Source organism: Carassius carassius, chromosome 25 (assembly GCF_963082965.1).
Source record: "Carassius carassius chromosome 25, fCarCar2.1, whole genome shotgun sequence".
NCBI lineage: Eukaryota > Metazoa > Chordata > Actinopteri > Cypriniformes > Cyprinidae > Carassius > Carassius carassius.
In genome coordinates, this window is record NC_081779.1 from 13,131,670 (window position 1) to 13,148,554 (window position 16,885).

At 37.6% G+C, this 16,885-nt stretch overlaps 2 protein-coding genes across 2 annotated transcripts; one reads left to right on the forward strand and one right to left on the reverse strand.

The window, feature by feature from the left end:
* Window positions 1–3,107: 3,107 nt before the first annotated feature.
* LOC132104215 (kelch-like protein 31) lies at window positions 3,108–11,259 on the forward strand. Its single transcript, XM_059509519.1, has 6 exons — window positions 3,108–3,266; window positions 7,438–8,039; window positions 8,364–8,710; window positions 8,941–9,240; window positions 9,521–9,696; window positions 9,969–11,259. The coding sequence occupies exons 2-6, from the start codon at window positions 7,625–7,627 to the stop codon at window positions 10,723–10,725; spliced, it is 1,995 nt and encodes a 664-aa protein (XP_059365502.1). The 5' UTR covers window positions 3,108–3,266; window positions 7,438–7,624; the 3' UTR covers window positions 10,726–11,259.
* A 736-nt stretch (window positions 11,260–11,995) lies between these two features.
* Window positions 11,996–14,993, reverse strand: LOC132104218 (large ribosomal subunit protein uL5-like). Its single transcript, XM_059509524.1, has 6 exons — window positions 14,863–14,993; window positions 14,185–14,335; window positions 13,947–14,053; window positions 13,695–13,826; window positions 12,501–12,611; window positions 11,996–12,082 (listed from the first exon to the last, which is right to left on the reverse strand). The coding sequence occupies exons 1-6, from the start codon at window positions 14,866–14,868 to the stop codon at window positions 12,053–12,055; spliced, it is 537 nt and encodes a 178-aa protein (XP_059365507.1). The 5' UTR covers window positions 14,869–14,993; the 3' UTR covers window positions 11,996–12,052.
* Window positions 14,994–16,885: the final 1,892 nt, after the last annotated feature.

A 16,885-nucleotide genomic window follows, 5' to 3' on the forward strand; every position in this document is an offset into this window, starting at 1 on the left:
ATGTTTTAGAAAGATTTAAGCTTAATATTTCATATATCGGGGGGAGTCGTGGCCTAGTGGTTAGAGAGTAGGACTCCCAACCCTAAGGTTGTGGGTTTGAGTCTCGGGCCGGCACGACTGTGTTTCCCTTGATCAAGGCACTGAACCCCCAATTTCTCCCCGGGTGCCGCAGCATAAATGGCTGCCCACTGCTCTGTGTGTGTGTGTGTGTGTGTGTGTGTGTGTGTGTGTGTGTGTGTGTGTGTGTGTGTGTGTGTGCACTTTGGGATGGGTTAAATTCAGAGCATGAATTCTGAGTATGGGTTACCATACTTGGCAGTATGTCACTTCACTTTCACTTTTTTGCACTTTTATCTGTGAATTTTGTGGTTAAGAAAAATAAAGTATTTTGCATCTTTTTCTTCATTGTATTTACTCAAGATTATTTTGGAAGGATTTGAAATTCTATATTACCAGAAAAATGGAGTATATGATAGAAATGTGTATATTTGATGTACTTTTTTATACAGAAATCAAAAATTTGAATTGTAAAAAAACAACATATTATACAGTTCCATATACATAAGAAAAAGTGGGCTCAATGTAAACCAAATTTTGCACATTTTATAAATGACTTTAAGTTATATGTAAATCTTTTGGAGCAAACAAAAAAGCACTGAAAACATGTAATGCTCTTAAAGCATTGAAAATTATGTAATTTAATTTTTTCCTTTCTTTTTTTTCTCTCTCTCTCTCTCTCTCTCTCTCTCGCTCTCTGGCATGTTAATTTGATCATGTGAATATGTCATACCTTATGTTCCCGTGGCATTGAATTAATAAAGCATTAAGAAAAAATCACTTGGTGAAGCCATGATGTGTTTATGTATTGTCAAGCTTTGTATAATTTAGCAATGTGCTTATTTCAGTATACCTAGATATACCTAAAAAGGTCTGAAAAGCATTTCTAAAAATGAAAAGCATTTCTAAAAGTGATTCAAATACAAGGACTTACCACAACAACATGAGTGAAGCATCTTCTTGGCCAAGGATGTAAACAAATGATCCAGCATCATCACAGACTAGCAGCTGAACTAAAGCTGGTTATAAATATACCCTGTTAATATATTTATAACCAGCTTCAGCTTCATATATATATATATATGCAATTAAAGAACACATACTTATCTAATGTTAATTATAGGCGATTTCAACCAACTGCCCGAGGCCAGCATGTAATGCAGTTAATGGGCCACTGCTGCGCATAGTCACGAAAGCTTTTTTGCACATGTTTTTAAGCCTTTCCAATTAAAACATTCAAGAGATTTTAAAGCATTCAAACACAAGTAGGTTCAAAAGAACTCGAGTAGGCTACTCGCACGCTGTGTTCGGTGCGTGCAACGAGATGCGTCTCACATCCCTTGAATACCGAAGTGAGTTTTGCCTCCTCTTGTGCTTGAATGGACAAATACTTTTAAAATGATGTCGAAATATCTCTGTTATGCCCAATTTCGACCCCCTGTCGCATTATTACCCTCCTCGCTAAAGGCGTTAACTGACTGCCTAATCCTAACCCCAGACTAGGGGTTAATAATCTGGCAGGGGTCAGAATTGGACACAACACTGCATGGACGGAGCATGAGCATATATAGGCTAAGTGTCTAAAAGACATAGGCTTGAAAGCTTTTCCCTTTTGTCTTGCTGTTAATGTTGAATGTGAGAATTACTTACTATAGCAACAGTATATCCAGTGATGCACACATACTCAACTTTCTTTATTTATTTTTTTATGTTTTTTTTTTTTGGTCAAATTTCGCCGTTTTGAATTGAAAGTTGGGCATTCATTTATGGTAATTCATAATTATTGTGATGACAATAGCATTTCTCTGTCTTGCGCTTTCAAGATATTAGGAATACAACTAAAATTGAATGGGTGCATATTTTAAAATGGCTAAAAACATTATTTTACACACAACTTCTCCATGACATGGTACCGGCAGCAACAGAGAGAATAAAAGCTACACCTTCTTTCTTTGTATGAACATTTTGGCAGGGTTAGGCAAAAATTCCCACACAGTGACGTAGACATGTGGGGGCATTTTAAAACTATGCATTTTAGGAGGGCGTGGATAAATCTTAACTATATCTCTTTGGATTTGAGACTTTAGTCTTTGCTACTTTACAGATCTTTTTTATGCACCAGGAGCTTGTAACACTCCAAAGGGAAAGGAAAATTTTTAAATCGCATCATATATGACCCATTTAAAATGATCATTTACTAGCTTTCGTCGGTGTCACAGTTCAAACACTCTTGAAAATAGGCTCATTTTCCAACTCCCCTATAGAGTTAAACAGTTGAGTTTTACCGTTTTTGAATCCATTCAGCACATCTTCTGGTCTGGCGTTAGCACTTTAACTGTAGCTTAGCATAGATCATTGAATCTTAATAGACCATTAGCATCTCGCTTACTAAAGAGTTTCAGTATTTTTCCTATTTAAAACTTCTGTAGTTACATCATGTACTAATACCGACAGAAAATGAAAAGTTGTGATTTTCTAGGCTGATATGGCTAGGAACTATACTCTTATTCCGGCGTAATAATCAAGGAACGTTGCTGCCATACCATGGGTGCAGCAGGCACAGTGATATTACAGAGCACCTAAAAATAGGCTGCCACTGGAAGTTAGCTGAGGACAATTTTCAGGCGGGATATTAATCCCAGTCTATGATTAAGAAAATAAAAGAGAGAAAATCACTCACTGATCTTAACTAAATTACTGTAGTTTTAAGTAGATATGTATAAGTAAATATAGATAGTTTAAGTAGTTTAATTTATACAGTGTAGACTATGTAATTGTACATTAGATCATTCTGTTTTTGTACTTAAAAAAAACATTGTTTAATTTGTATCTTTATTCTATTTATTGATTTGTGCTATTTACATGATTTCAAACAGAGCTCAAGGTTGGTGTTAGAAGGACAAGCTGGATATGGACAGTGTGTTTTGTTTTTGTTTTGTTTTTTTTTGGCGGGGGGTGGGGGGCTGGATGGCTGTATATGGATAAAGATATGTAGGTGGGGTTGAGTATTGCAGAGCTGTGGTTGGTTCATCTTTTCCACTAACTCCTGCTGCCAACAGAGATCTGACAGACAGACAGACAGACATTCGGTGAGGGACAGATTACCAAGGAAAGAAAGAAAACAGTGTGGATTCAAGATCTAAAAGAAAGCGAATAAAAGAACAAGGAAGGACCAAGAAGAAGAGCTGGAAGAGAGCTATAAAATACAGGTAAACATTCTGACTGTGCTTCTTCTTTCTTTTGATCAATGCATTAGGACATAATAATACTTATACATTAAATTGGACTGATATTAATATTTTAAAAGCAACAGAACATTGCTTACACTTCCAATGTATGAATTAGATTCCCCATCTCCTTATTTAAAATGTAAAGCTTTCAGGACTTAGTTTAACCTCTTAAGACCCTGCAGCCTCATATGAGGTCATTATATTTTAGTGAATTTCTCTGAGACTGTACATGCCACAGTTTTAAGTCTGGATGTCCTGTACAGAGCATATTCTATGCTTTTCAGAGATACTAAATGATTGGATGTTTCACCATGACCACTTCCTCTCTTTGGTCTTCAAATAAGTCTGAAATTAATTTAGTGACACTCTTATGGAAATATGATAATATTTTGTAATTATCATTCAAATCTGTCTATTTTTAAAATTGTATGTCATAAATCAACATCTCATGAAAAAGTTATGGGGTTTCAATGCAAAATATGACTTTCTGTTACGAAACAGGATGTTTATTTCACACATGTCCTCATATGAGTACACTGGGACTAAAAGCATGTTTATTACGCATTTTGGGAGACATAACAAATGAATAGGGAAAGAAATTATATTTCAATATTCTATTAAATATTATATATATTATGAAAATCTTGTCAATTATTACTCCCATTACTACACTTCTTTTTTCATTACGTTGCCCCAAATACACATTAATATGCAAATTAGATTTAGTTTATAGATACATTATATATAATGAGAAAACCCATTTAAGTTTGTTTTACACACATTTTGCAGACAGTAAAATGGTATATTGAATCATTCTGTTATAGCGTAGTTGACAATCATCTTTATACAAAGTCTGGTAAAAAAAAATAATAATAATTCTTGAAAACTAAAAATGTATTAGTGATTTTAAAAATCTTTTAAAATCACTCAATTTTAAAGAGATTGAGTCCCAATGTCCTCTGACAAGGACATAGCATAACTCGTGAATGAAATTCTTCATATATATATAGCCATGTTTCAATTGGTGTGAATTTAATGAAAACTAAACATCACTTTGGTTGTGCATCCCTGACATTTCACAGATGCAGTGAGTTTCTTATCAAAGGCATCCCACTGTGGTGTGGACTAAATTTAAACAGACCAGTCAGAGTCAAAAACAGAGAATAACATGAAGGTTGTTTCTCACTCTATAAATAACAAGCAGAGCGAATAGCTTGTTGGAGGTTGGCATGCAAATACTTTAGTCGGACTTTCCACAAAACTACATCTTAGGCTGAAGAAATACAGCCAAGCCTTCAGCTTTTAGGACTGACTTGTAACAGCTGCTTCTTTCCCATCTCCTCTTACCCTCTCATTCTCTCTTATTATCTTTCTCTGTATAGAAATGACCTTGTCCCCCTGTTTCCCTCTCACCCTGTGTTGTGAAATCTTCTTTACAGCATCAGATAAAGAACATGAACCTATAATTTTTCAATTAACCTGAAAGGATATCCAGATGACTTTTACTGAGCTATCTGGGTCAGATGATTGTACGACCATCACTGAAACTTTCATCAAACTACTGCAAACCCCCTTCGAGCATTTTCCTCTCTGTGCTCTAAATAGCTGCAAATGTGCTGTGGTTTTACGTGTGCATGTCAAAGCCCATGCAGGGTCAGCAGCTGCCGTAGTGTAATTTAAGAGGTGACATTGGTGTTATTGCTTTATGACTGACATTATGTTGCAACACTCCTGAAATCATTTAAACGCTGCAGAAAACTATGGATCTGATCCAAATGATAGTGTCAAATAATCATGGCAGACAACATATAATTTGGATAACTAATTAATCAAGAAAGAAAGAAATATAGCTCATATTAAAACATAATGCACCAAGTTTTATAATTCTCAGATATTTATGTTCTGTGTTACTTAAAATCTTGCCATATTTTAGGGTCCAACTAGGAATAAAGGTATTCTGACTGGGAAAAAAACAACTGTCAAGATGGAACTTAACACTGAAAGGTTTGCACAATATACTAAAAAGCTTTTTTTTTTTTTTTTTTGTATAAAAAGGTTAATTTGTGTAACTCTTTAGCCTTAGCAAGACAAAAAGTAGGCCATTTAAAGAAAATTGCACTTTTCTCTCTCATTTCCATCACAGAATGTTATTATATTTATTTATATAAGCTAAAATCATTATTGCCTTTTGCTGCCATAAACATTTGCTTTCCTAACATTCAGGCTTTTAAGCATGGTATTGTCCAACATACAATTAAATCATATCCTCCTGAGAACCGTAAAAAAAAAAAGTTAGAATTTTTCTATGTCATTACATTGGTTGGAACATAAGAAACAAATGTAAAAAACAAACAAACAAAAATTTAATTAAATGTAAAAAATTATTTACATATTACATAATTACATATTTTTTTTGCACTGCATAAAGTTATTTTATTCAAATTGTATTTTATGTCCTTAATTTAAGTTAATAATAATAATAATAATAAAAAATAGACATGAAAAATTATGAACAAGCAAAAATAATGATTTTTTTTTTCATTCACCAATTAATTTTTTAACCAAACTTTGTAAAAAAAAAAAAAAGAAAAAAAAAAGGTGTTTATCAACGGTTATGAAAGATATAACAGAATGATTTGATACACTATTTTACTTGATGTCATTTTATTTATTTATTTCCATTTTATTAAATGTGTCTATATACTGGATCTAATTTGCATATTAATGTGTTCTTGGCAACATTTTCAGAAGAATATCTCATATTTCATAGGAATATTGATCCCTAATTTCTTTCCATATTCTCTTCTGTTTCTCCAAAATGCCTGATTAACATGACGTTTGTCCTGGTGTCCTCTACAGAAGACATGTATGAAAATTAACCCTTGTTTCGTAACAAAAAGTCATATTCTGTTTTGAAAACCCATAGCACTTTCTGTGATGTTTATTTAAAACAATTTGAAAAGTAGCCAGTTTTAAATGATAGTTACAAAATTTGATCATTCTGTCAACCTCAGTCATTTTTAAAGAAAAAGAAGAGGGAACTTATGACCAAGACCCCAAACATTTGATATCTATAAAAACCCTGAATATGTTCTGTACAGGACATCCAGACTTAAAACTGTGGCATGCATAGTCATAGTTATTAGTTTTTCTTTTTAAATTAGACCCTTGAACACCTGTTGATAACACTCAAGCAGCAGCCCTTTGTGTATCTATGTAATTGGTGAAAAAGGTTGTTGTGGTAAATGGGTGGTTCACGTTGCACCACGACTGAGTCATATCATGCGTTTTCTCTTGGATGAAAACAACTGCATCTAATTTTGAGATCACTGATAAACCTTTGTGTTGTGGCACAGACTGGAGGTTTTAAGGTGAGATGGGGGTGAGAGAGGGGGCAGGAAGGGAATGATGCCAGTGTGAGGGTAATTTAAGCAGCACAGCCCCCACTATTCTTTAGTATATTTTTAGAGAGATGTAAGGACATCTGTTAACCACAGTTCAGTCATGCTTGTTTATTTGTTTATGAGGAGTCTGCTTTGATCTGGTTTTGCAAGCTTATCAAGCCAATATCCTATCTGAGTCTGAAACCATACAAATGTTCAATGAGATGATTACAAACAACCTAAAATAATAATTCATATGCTGCGATCTGTAATAAGCTTGTAATAGTTGTGCATGTATATTTAACAATAACAACTGCCAAATGGGAGGAGATTACTGATATAAGAATAAACACATTCTCTACTACATGCTGAATCCTGTAATAAGAGTCAGATGTAATGGAAATGTACATTAGATTCATGATTAAATTTAATAACAAAACTGCATATAGTGTCCTGTAAGGATTTTATGTGTTTATATCAACAGAGAGACTATGAAATATACTTTTAAAAAATCCCTTTAATTTGGAATACAAAAATATGTGTGTTACTTGCAAACTAACTTGCTTATAAAAAATTATAACCGTGGCTATCCTTTTTGGAAACTCCCCTATGAGACAACATGCACATTTTAATCAGTCTTATATCGTCCCACTGTAAAAAAGTGAGATGAGATCAAGTGTAAACCCATCCATGTTGACCATGATTTTATAAAGCATATGATATTTATTGAACTCATACCTACTGTATGTTTATCTGTTTCTTTTCAGGTGGTGCGCGCTGACGAGGATCACACTCCTCCACCGTTAGTTTGCAAGTGTAGTGCATCTGTCTGTCCATATAGTATCTTGGTAAATCTGTGCTTTTGTGATTCAAAATCAGCCTGTCAGTAAAAACTTTAAAAGAAACACAAATAAACTGATAAAAAGCTATCATCTAACCAGCCTACACATCACAATGGCTCCCAAGAAGAAGTCACCACGGCCTAAGAAGTCCATTTCTGAACCAACAACTGTTGAGAGTGAAGTGGTTGTCCCAGAGCCTGGTGTTAAGAAGCTTGAGCTTCCTTTTAATGTTGAGCAGCTAAACCGGCTGAATGGGGTGCCCCTGCCACCCCCTGTGATTAAAGCTGGGGAGAAAGGTTTTGGCCTGGGCAGTGAGCTCACCCGCCCCCTACATGGATCCGCTCTGCTGGAGGAGCTGAGCCGCATGAGACAGGAACGATTCCTCACTGACATGGAAATAGCCTGCAAAACCAAGGCATTCGATGTTCACAAGCTAGTAATTTCCTCAGTCAGCCAGTATCTTCGTGAAGTCCTGGCCAAGGACCCTGGACTCAAACGACTGGAACTCCCTACCCTCTCACCTCTCGGTAAGCCTTAAGAGATATTACCTTGCTCTGAGGTTTTCACTTGTGCAGCTGGAGACCCACTGTCCTGCAGAGTTTAACTCCAACTCTCATCAAACATGCCTGAATTCAACCATTCAGGACAATTCTGATGCTGATCAGGTTAGAACTAAAATTTGTAGGATAGTATGTCTCCAGGAGTAGGGTTGAAGACCACTAACCTAGCTGCATTTCTTAAAGTTCACCCAATCTTTTGAGTGACCCAAGCAACTGGAATCATGCCTGAAGTTATGGTTAAGCCATAAATATTAAAACACCGTTACATATATGCATTATATTTTTCCCCAGGACTTGCCAATGTGATTACGTTTGCTTACCTGGGCCGTGTGCACATGTCCCTATACACCATTGGCTGCACTGTGTCTGCAGCCAGCACCCTGCAAATCCCTCATCTTCTCCAGATGTGCATGGACTTTCTGATGGCTGAGCTGAATGCGCACACTTGTGTGTATGTGTGGAATATTGGCGCTGCATATGGTCTGATGCCTGTCCAAGAAGCCGCCCGGCGCTACATTCTAGAGAATTTTGCTCAGTTTGCTGATACAACCCAATTCAACCAACTCACCCTGGAGCAGATCACATCTTTCCTCCAAGATGACAACCTAGCTCTTCCTTCGGAGGTCACTACCTTTCAGGTAAGTGTAAGGAAAAAGAATGGAAGGGCAAGAGGAATAAAAGTTTCGCAAAAGCTTAGCAAGTCCTATTTATGCAGTGACCCAAATGCTAAATATGTTTGCAAACACAGCATATACTGTAAAAAAGATCTAGAGTCGTGAGAAGGTTAAAAATATGTACACAATTTATAAACTAGACTGAATTAGATACTAAACGTAAATAACTCACTTTAACTTTTCTTGGAACCTAGATTGCAATGAAGTGGTTAGACTTTGACCCAAGGAGGCAAGAACATGCTGCAGAACTGCTGTCTCATGTGCGCTTTGAGACCATCCCTGCCAATGAGCTGGTTAGTGAGATCCAACCAGTGGCACGTATGATGCTAGATCCTCGGTGTCATCGTCTTCTGGTGGATGCAATGAACTACCATTTGCTGCCCTACCAGCAGAACACATTGCAGTCACGGCACACAAAGGTCCGCGGAAGCCAGAATGCTCTTCTAACCATTGGGGGTCGTCCTTCACTAACTGAGCGTGCCCTAAGTCGAGAGGTATGTATTGAAGAAATTTACAACCTTTGGACAAAGTCCATAACATGTAATACTCTTGATTTATGGCTGGAGAAGCACCTTTCAGCAGAGTTTACCTCTGTCCTGCTCCAACACACCAGCCTGAATGTTTCTAATCTGGTATAATTAGCTTTAGAGTCAAACATTGTGTGTACAAATGTGGTCCTCCAGGAGTAGGACTAAAGTCCCTGCTCTGTCTGCATAAGGAAATACATTTTTGATTTTCTTTTGATTGCTCACTTGCCTGTTTTACTGTACAAAGGTGCTTTGGAGAGATCCGCGAGAGGGAGCGGCTACGTGGCGTCATCTTACCCAGCTGCCTGCAAAGAGTTTCAACCAGTGCGTGGCTGTGATGGATGGATTCCTGTATGTGGCAGGAGGAGAAGATCAAAATGATGCCCGAAACCAGGCTAAACATGCTGTGGGCACACTTAGCAGGTATAACAAATAATTTAGTCATCTGTAGACCCTATTAATCAGGTTGCAATTGGGGTGGTTAAATCTTACTCCTGGAGTCCCACTTTCCTGTAGAGGCTAGTCCCAAACCTAATTAAACACAACTTAACTAGCTTGTCAAGGGCTTCAAAATTATCAGGTGGCTCCAGGCATTTTGTCACTCTGCAGGAATGTAGCCTTCCAAGAATAGGATTGGATACCCATAGTCTAAAATTGTATACACAGATTTGACTTTAATACCTTCTGATCCTCAGATACGATCCTCGCTTCAACACTTGGCTGCATCTTACCAGCATGCGCCAACGACGTACCCACTTCAGTTTGGTGGCCACTGGTGGACGGTTGTATGCCATTGGTGGTCGCAACACTGATGGCCTCTTGGCCACCACTGAGAGCTACCAGCCCTCTACCAACACTTGGCAACTCCGTACGCCAATGGATATGCCACGATGCTGCCATGCTAGTGCCGTCCTACCATCGGGAGACATCTTGGTGACTGGTGGGTATGTTAACTGTGCTTACTCTCGCTCTGTCATTTGTTATAGCATTGACAATGACACTTGGAGCGAGCAGGGAGAGTTGGAAACACCACGTGGCTGGCACTGTTCTGCAACAGTAGGTGACAAGGTGTATGTGGTAGGAGGTAGCCAACTTGGTCCCGGCGGAGTCCGCATTGATGTGATGACCATGGAGGTCTTCAACCCTGAGAGCAAAGAGTGGACCAGAGCTGCCACCCTGCCCCTGGGAGTGAGCACAGCTGGTATGTCTCCACTGGGAGATCATCTGTACCTGCTAGGAGGATGGAATGAAGCAGAGAAACGTTACAAGTCAGCAGTCCAACGCTATGACCCAGGCACTGACAGCTGGTCAACAGTGGAAGACCTGCCGGAACCAATAGTGGGGGTGTCCTGCTGTGCCCTTCCCTTGCCCCCACGTCACACATCCCGCAGACACCGGAACACACCTTCCCATGAGGATCAGAGCAGTGTGACACAGCATAACACTGCATGAGAAAGAAAAGCTGGGGAAAACAGAGAGCAAGAAAGAAACCGGGTGAAAGAAGAGATTGTTGGGTGTAGAAAAAAAGAGAGCGAGAGAGAGAGAGAGAGAGAGAGATGTATAGGTGAAATGGAAATTTAAAGAGTAGAATGTAAAAAGAACAACAACATGAAGGGAAAAGCACAGATGTCTTTGTTTTTAAGTCTTGTTCTTAAACTCCAAAGATGCATTAGGTATACAGGGAGTTAAAAGACAAGGTACTTCCTAGGGCCCATATAATGAATGTGAAAGGTACATTTCACAAGAGAGTCTGCAGTGCAAGAAATTTAGAGAGGTATTTTTAGAAATTGAGCCAGTTTTATTGAAAATACCATTTTTGGATTATCAACAAGCTAATTTAGTCGCACTGAATTAAGTAATATGAGTTTATTTATTGTTTTGCTTTTTAAATCTAGTTTATCGATTTTCTCTCAACCAAACCCAATAACTGCAAAAGTTGTTCAGGCGTACTTGAATTTCTTATATGCAAAGAGGTGCAATGCAAAAGTCAATACCACCCTCAGACACACAAGTAGGCACCAAACTATTTACATTGCCCACCAAAGCATGTGCAGAATAACACATATTAACCAACATTTTTAGACTGGGAATGAAAAATAAATAAAAATCATGCTTACCATATTTCCTGTTTAACCCTTTTATGTATTTTAGTTATATTAAAGGGTCTTAACTTGCCTATGTAGAGGTCAAAACGCCTCTTAACAGTATAAAACAAAACCTTCTTGAACCAGTAAAAATACCCAACAAAATGTCAACAATTGAATAAATAGCCAAATGGAAATAAATGCATTAAATGGAAATTGTAGCAGGTTAGAACCTGGATTGAAGTGTTGTCTGGTAATAGATATCTGGGATTTCACTGAATAAAACCTGTTAAAAATAAATGAAATAGTTTTTCTTTGCAATATTCACTGCAACAATCACAAACCAGCCCTCAACAGTGAGAAACTACTGTCTTGGTAATGAAATGTAGGCATTTCAGAAAGTATTTATAACCACCACACAAGTCTCTACATTTAAAAAGGTCAAACCCCATGACTATTAATTGATAAACTTCCTAAAATTTGTACCACCTACATAACTACAGTTGACATTTCAGTTTTAAAGTGCAAACAAGTAATTTGATATACTTCACTGATTTATTCACATGCAACACTAATACAAACTATGTGAAGTGAGCAACACCAGCGTTGTACTTCAACAAATAAAGACACAGACAGCATCACATTTGGGCTTTTCTTTTATTTGTTTGTGACAAATTGGGGTAAAAGGTGGTCCTTTACTTGCCAGGGAGGATGATGCCATCATACTGAAAGACAAACAAAGCAAGTGTAAGTAAATTCATGAATATAAAAAACAAGTACAATATCCACTCAAATACACCGTTTACAGAAACATTTTAACTGCCTTGGAAAACGCTTTAAAAGATTCACCTATTTTACAGTTGCCCCAGTTTAACAACAGTACAATTTATCAGTTTAGATGGTACTCTAAAGACAAAAAAACAGCATCTCTCAATCTTAAAGCTACCAGTGCAAAAAGGGCAAATCATCCTGGCAAATTAATGTGGTCTAACAAAATGAGTTTTAAAATGTAAAAAGATGACTGGTACACTGTGTAATGCAGCCAACAATGTCACCAGCTGTGCTAGCTACGTTTTCATACATTTACTTGAACATAAGACTGTTTGGGAATGGAATCAACGCAAGTATCAGCAATTTAAACACCTTCTGTTGGAACCAGCGCATTGACTCCTCTTTGCAGATACGGTGCTTGGCGCCGATGCGGCCCTGCTTCCTCTTCTTGTCAGCAATGCTGAAACCAGGTCTGCAAAGAACCTACAGTAAACAAACAGATTTGAACTGGTTATTCATAATTGCCCAAATAACCATGAAATTACAGGTTAAAGTTAAAAGATGTGATTGCCTTCATATTTACTGCACTACCACCCATTCACATTAGTAATATATTGGTTTTAATATGGACCGTTCCAGAATTTATTATTGGCTGAGCTGCTTTTGAAGCCATTGTAAAATACTCCATATATACATTCACCTGTGACCTCATTACATTAGTATTGCTATACAACTGCATCTGTGTGCTGCTCGAGAACCGTTCTGCTACACACCAGTGAAGAACTATATGGACCCTTTTTACAGATCGTGATAACATTTTAATGGTCATCACAAATCCTGTAAAGTTTTTCATATTTTCATTTTAAAAAGGACTGCATGTACATTTATAATTTATTTGATTTATATTACCTTTGTATCAAATCACAAAAAAAAAAACTAGTTATCACTGCTTTAAGAGTTTCTAATTCATGGAATTAGCTTGCAGGTAAATTTGACATTTTCTCCTCTGACTGCCATTATCCGCATCAATCTATTTTATATATTTTATATCCAAGTTGTGAAAACACCATTGTGGAGTTTTTCTTTTGCTATCTGAGCAAATGGCATCACAATTGTTTTTCAATTTAGTGTCCAATCCACCACCATTTAAGTTTACCCAACTATGACGACTTCCGCTGCTGAGAAACCTGGAAATGTGAAAGGATGTGACGGGAGGATTATTAATCATCAATAAATGACTACATTTGCATTACTGTTTTTAGTACTCTGCTCCATGTTAGTTGTTCTAAAATCAATGTACCCTATGGCTTCTTGAGGCCTTCATTAACTTTTGATTTCAGACAACCTAAAACAAAAAATTTATCCTAAAAATTAAACCACCTACAGTAGAATTGGTAGTTTGGGTTTAAAATGGATATTCATATAAGCAAGTGTAGTGGCAGAATAACATACGTAAATCAAACTAAACCTCCTTAATCCACAGGAAATGTATAAATAAGATTCAGTAGCTGTAATGTAAATATATGCATAAATGTGACTCTTTTGGATCAATAAAATGCAACTCACCACATAAAAGTCCAAGCCGTAGATTCCAATGCTTGGGTCATACTTGATGCCCAAATCAATGTGTTCCTGGATACCAAAGCCGAAGTTTCCTGTGTCTGAGAAATTGTTCTTTCTCAGCTCGTACTCGCGCACCTGCACAAAATTAAAATAACTTTAAAGAACCCACTATGGACAATGAGTGAAATATAGCCCTGGCTAATTTTAGAACACCAAATACCAAGCAGTCCATTGCCATAAATGCATTCCTCTTACCTTCAGTCCCTTTTCCAGGATTTCCTCAGCCTTGGCTCCACGGACAGTACAGTGGACTGCAATCTTTTCATTTCTACGGATACCAAAGGATCGCACAGTGTAGCGGGCTGGTGGAAGACATTTTCTCTTAATTCATGACAACTTCACTAACACCAACAAAGTTCAAATCCACAGTCATGAGATGTAGCAGAGTGCAATCATTTCCAACCAATAGCAAGAAATAAAAAGATCCACCTACCCTTGGAGAAGACAGGAGTCTGGCCGGTCAGCTGTTCCAGCACCTTAGCAGCACGGGTCAGTCTGTCCCCGCTCTCCCCCACACAGATGTTCAGGCACAGCTTGCGGATGCGCAGCTCCCTCATGGGGTTCTCCTTCTTCTCACCCTGGTCCTGTATAACGACACACAGCCCAACAATTAGTTGTCATGAAAGGGGAGTCTTTCAAACCTCACCAGCTCTCTCAACTTCATGCTAAAGTTATACCAAAAATAAAACCACGGGTCTTAAAAATGCTGGACAAGAGAATACTACATATGGCCACGGAACCGAAATGAACATGCCCGCACATTTCCGACACCACTAGTATGGCAATATAAGCCACAAACTATCAATATTGAACACTAACGTTACATACAACGGAACTTCCGTTTATTCATCCGGTACATGTAGTATTGGAAGCACATTAGTAACTTTAAGCTAGTCAATGACGTGCCGTCTCAGCTCTACAGCACACTATGAAGCTAACACCGATATCTGCCGCATCATATCATTCTGGCCACAAATACTGTCCTAATTCTGTATTTCACAGCAACAGGGACTCATTAAGGTGTGCTTCACGTAATTATTGCATGCATACAAGAAGATGTTTGTTGATTTTAATGATAGTCCTTCGTGGTCAAAGTTTCTGCTCTACTCACCGCCATGTTTGATCACTTAGAAGAGGACGATATACTTCCGGCGCAGAGCATTTATGCAGCGGGTTGAGTCCTCAGAACTACACTGCCCAGCATGCTTTGCGCTGAGGGACGAAAAATTCCGTAAAAAAAATACGGTTCCGGTAACTTTTAAAGACTACAAAATTGGAGTCGAAGACAAGCTTTTATATATGATACACTTATAGGTTTGCGTAGAGTTCAGAATATAAGTCAGCAAGTTTTCAGTAATTGGAGAGAAAATATAAATAAAAATTGTATTAACCGACTGGTAATTGGAAATTCTTATTTAAATACACATTTGATTCCTACACACACAATAACAACCAGTAAGCATACATGCTTAAAAGAACGGTCAGAGGCAACAATGCTGTCTGTTCCACTGATTGGGTGAATCACAGCATCAGTGACAGGAACAAGAGCAGAGGTAGAACTTTGTACCTTCAAGACAGGGAGTCCCGAGTCCTCCAAGTTTGCTCCCTCAAAGCATTAGTCAGAAATACAAGAGCTCTCTTGGTAAATGCAGGTGGGGAGAAAAGGTTATGTTCTTGAACAAATAAGTGGGGTAGTGAACCATTTAGAGCACATCACTCAAAGTATCCAAAGAGCTTCATGAAGGAGACAGACAGCTGGCTTGCACTCTGTCTGAAAGGACGTGGAAGAAGTCTGCTTTCCCATGGTAGGAACACAGAGGCTCAAGCTCTTTAGGATACTGCTGCTTCATCCCCTCAATCAGACATTTCAGAAGCCACATGCAAAGTTTCCTAAGAAAGGAGAGAAAAGGTTAGGGGCATCATGACATTATTCTATAACACAACCTACTATAAACATAAGTGTTTGTTCATACCGACATTATTGGAATGACTCTCACAACACGTCTTTTTATTTCCATGAAACTGCATCAACTCTTTTTCAATGTGAGAATGTAAGACACTATTAGCTGACTGCTCTCAGTATTATCATTCAAACTTTTTACCTTCACCATCTCACAATAGCTGCCACTGGTGAGAACTGAGACCTCCCTGAAGAAGGGCTGATCATCATTATTTCTCAGGAATTCCACCATTCAGTTTACTATCTTCACTCTTCACTATCTCAAGCTTATACGCAGCTGTTGATCTAAACCTCTCTGTCTGATCAACTTTATGATAACAGAATAAGTGTAAGTATAACACTTCTCTATAGATACAATACAAACAATAACAAAGAGCAGTTAAATCCTCCTCATTACTTGATCTCCTTTGACTTTCCAAAATAAAGCTGTGCAAAACCCAAGGTCAGATATACAGTGTTTGATCCTCCGTTGTGATGCTCAATCCAGCCTAAAATTTGAATGCGGTATAAAAGCAAATTAATTATGTATAGAAATGTGCTATGTTTGTGTTTGTTTCTCATGGATAAAATAACAATATGTAAAAATAATATAGTAATTTATTAGCAACACAGTGTTCGTTTTCAACCCATACTGATATCATTATTGTTTCACAGAGAATTGTGTAACTTTACAGCCTGCTTTATGGTGATCATACACTTAAAGTGTAAGAAATAGAAAATCAAAGAAATTATAAAATGCTAAAAACAGTCAGAACAGGCAGCAGGAATGTTTTGATGTATTTATATGTGTAGTTTGCAACAAGAACAGAAAAATTACAAAGCACTTAATAAAACTTACAGACAGTTTAAGCTAGTTAACTTCATTATACAGTAAAACCAAAATGTATCAATCTAAATTTTCACAAGCGTACTATATGCATCAATCCAGACTTACCCACTTCCTGGTCTGAAGAATATGATCTTTTAACACAGAGATACAGCACAAGTGGATATTGATTCTAAGCTCATCTTCACCACATCAGACAATCTTTCACTTCACAATAAAAGGTTCAGGTTGTGATTGTGTTTCAGCGATGTAAAACCAAAACTTAAGGAACAGATCTCTGCCTGATGTTTACCTGCTTCATTCTTGTGTGACAGCAGGTGTCACAGATGTGCTGTATCAGCTGAAAGC

Bases quoted from the DNA above. Each gene is read 5' to 3' on its own strand.
- LOC132104215 (XM_059509519.1), top strand. From the start codon at position 7,625: ATGGCTCCCAAGAAGAAGTCACCACGGCCTAAGAAGTCCATTTCTGAA. The intron at 8,711-8,940 runs GTAAGTGTAAGG...CTTGGAACCTAG, and splicing joins CGGAGGTCACTACCTTTCAG to ATTGCAATGAAGTGGTTAGA. The intron at 9,697-9,968 runs GTATAACAAATA...TCTGATCCTCAG, and splicing joins GCTGTGGGCACACTTAGCAG to ATACGATCCTCGCTTCAACA.
- LOC132104218 (XM_059509524.1), bottom strand. The intron at 12,612-13,694 runs GTGAGTTGCATT...TGTTTACTGTAG, and splicing joins ACGGCTTGGACTTTTATGTG to GTTCTTTGCAGACCTGGTTT. The intron at 12,083-12,500 runs GTGTTTAAATTG...TTTGTCTTTCAG, and splicing joins TGCGCTGGTTCCAACAGAAG to TATGATGGCATCATCCTCCC.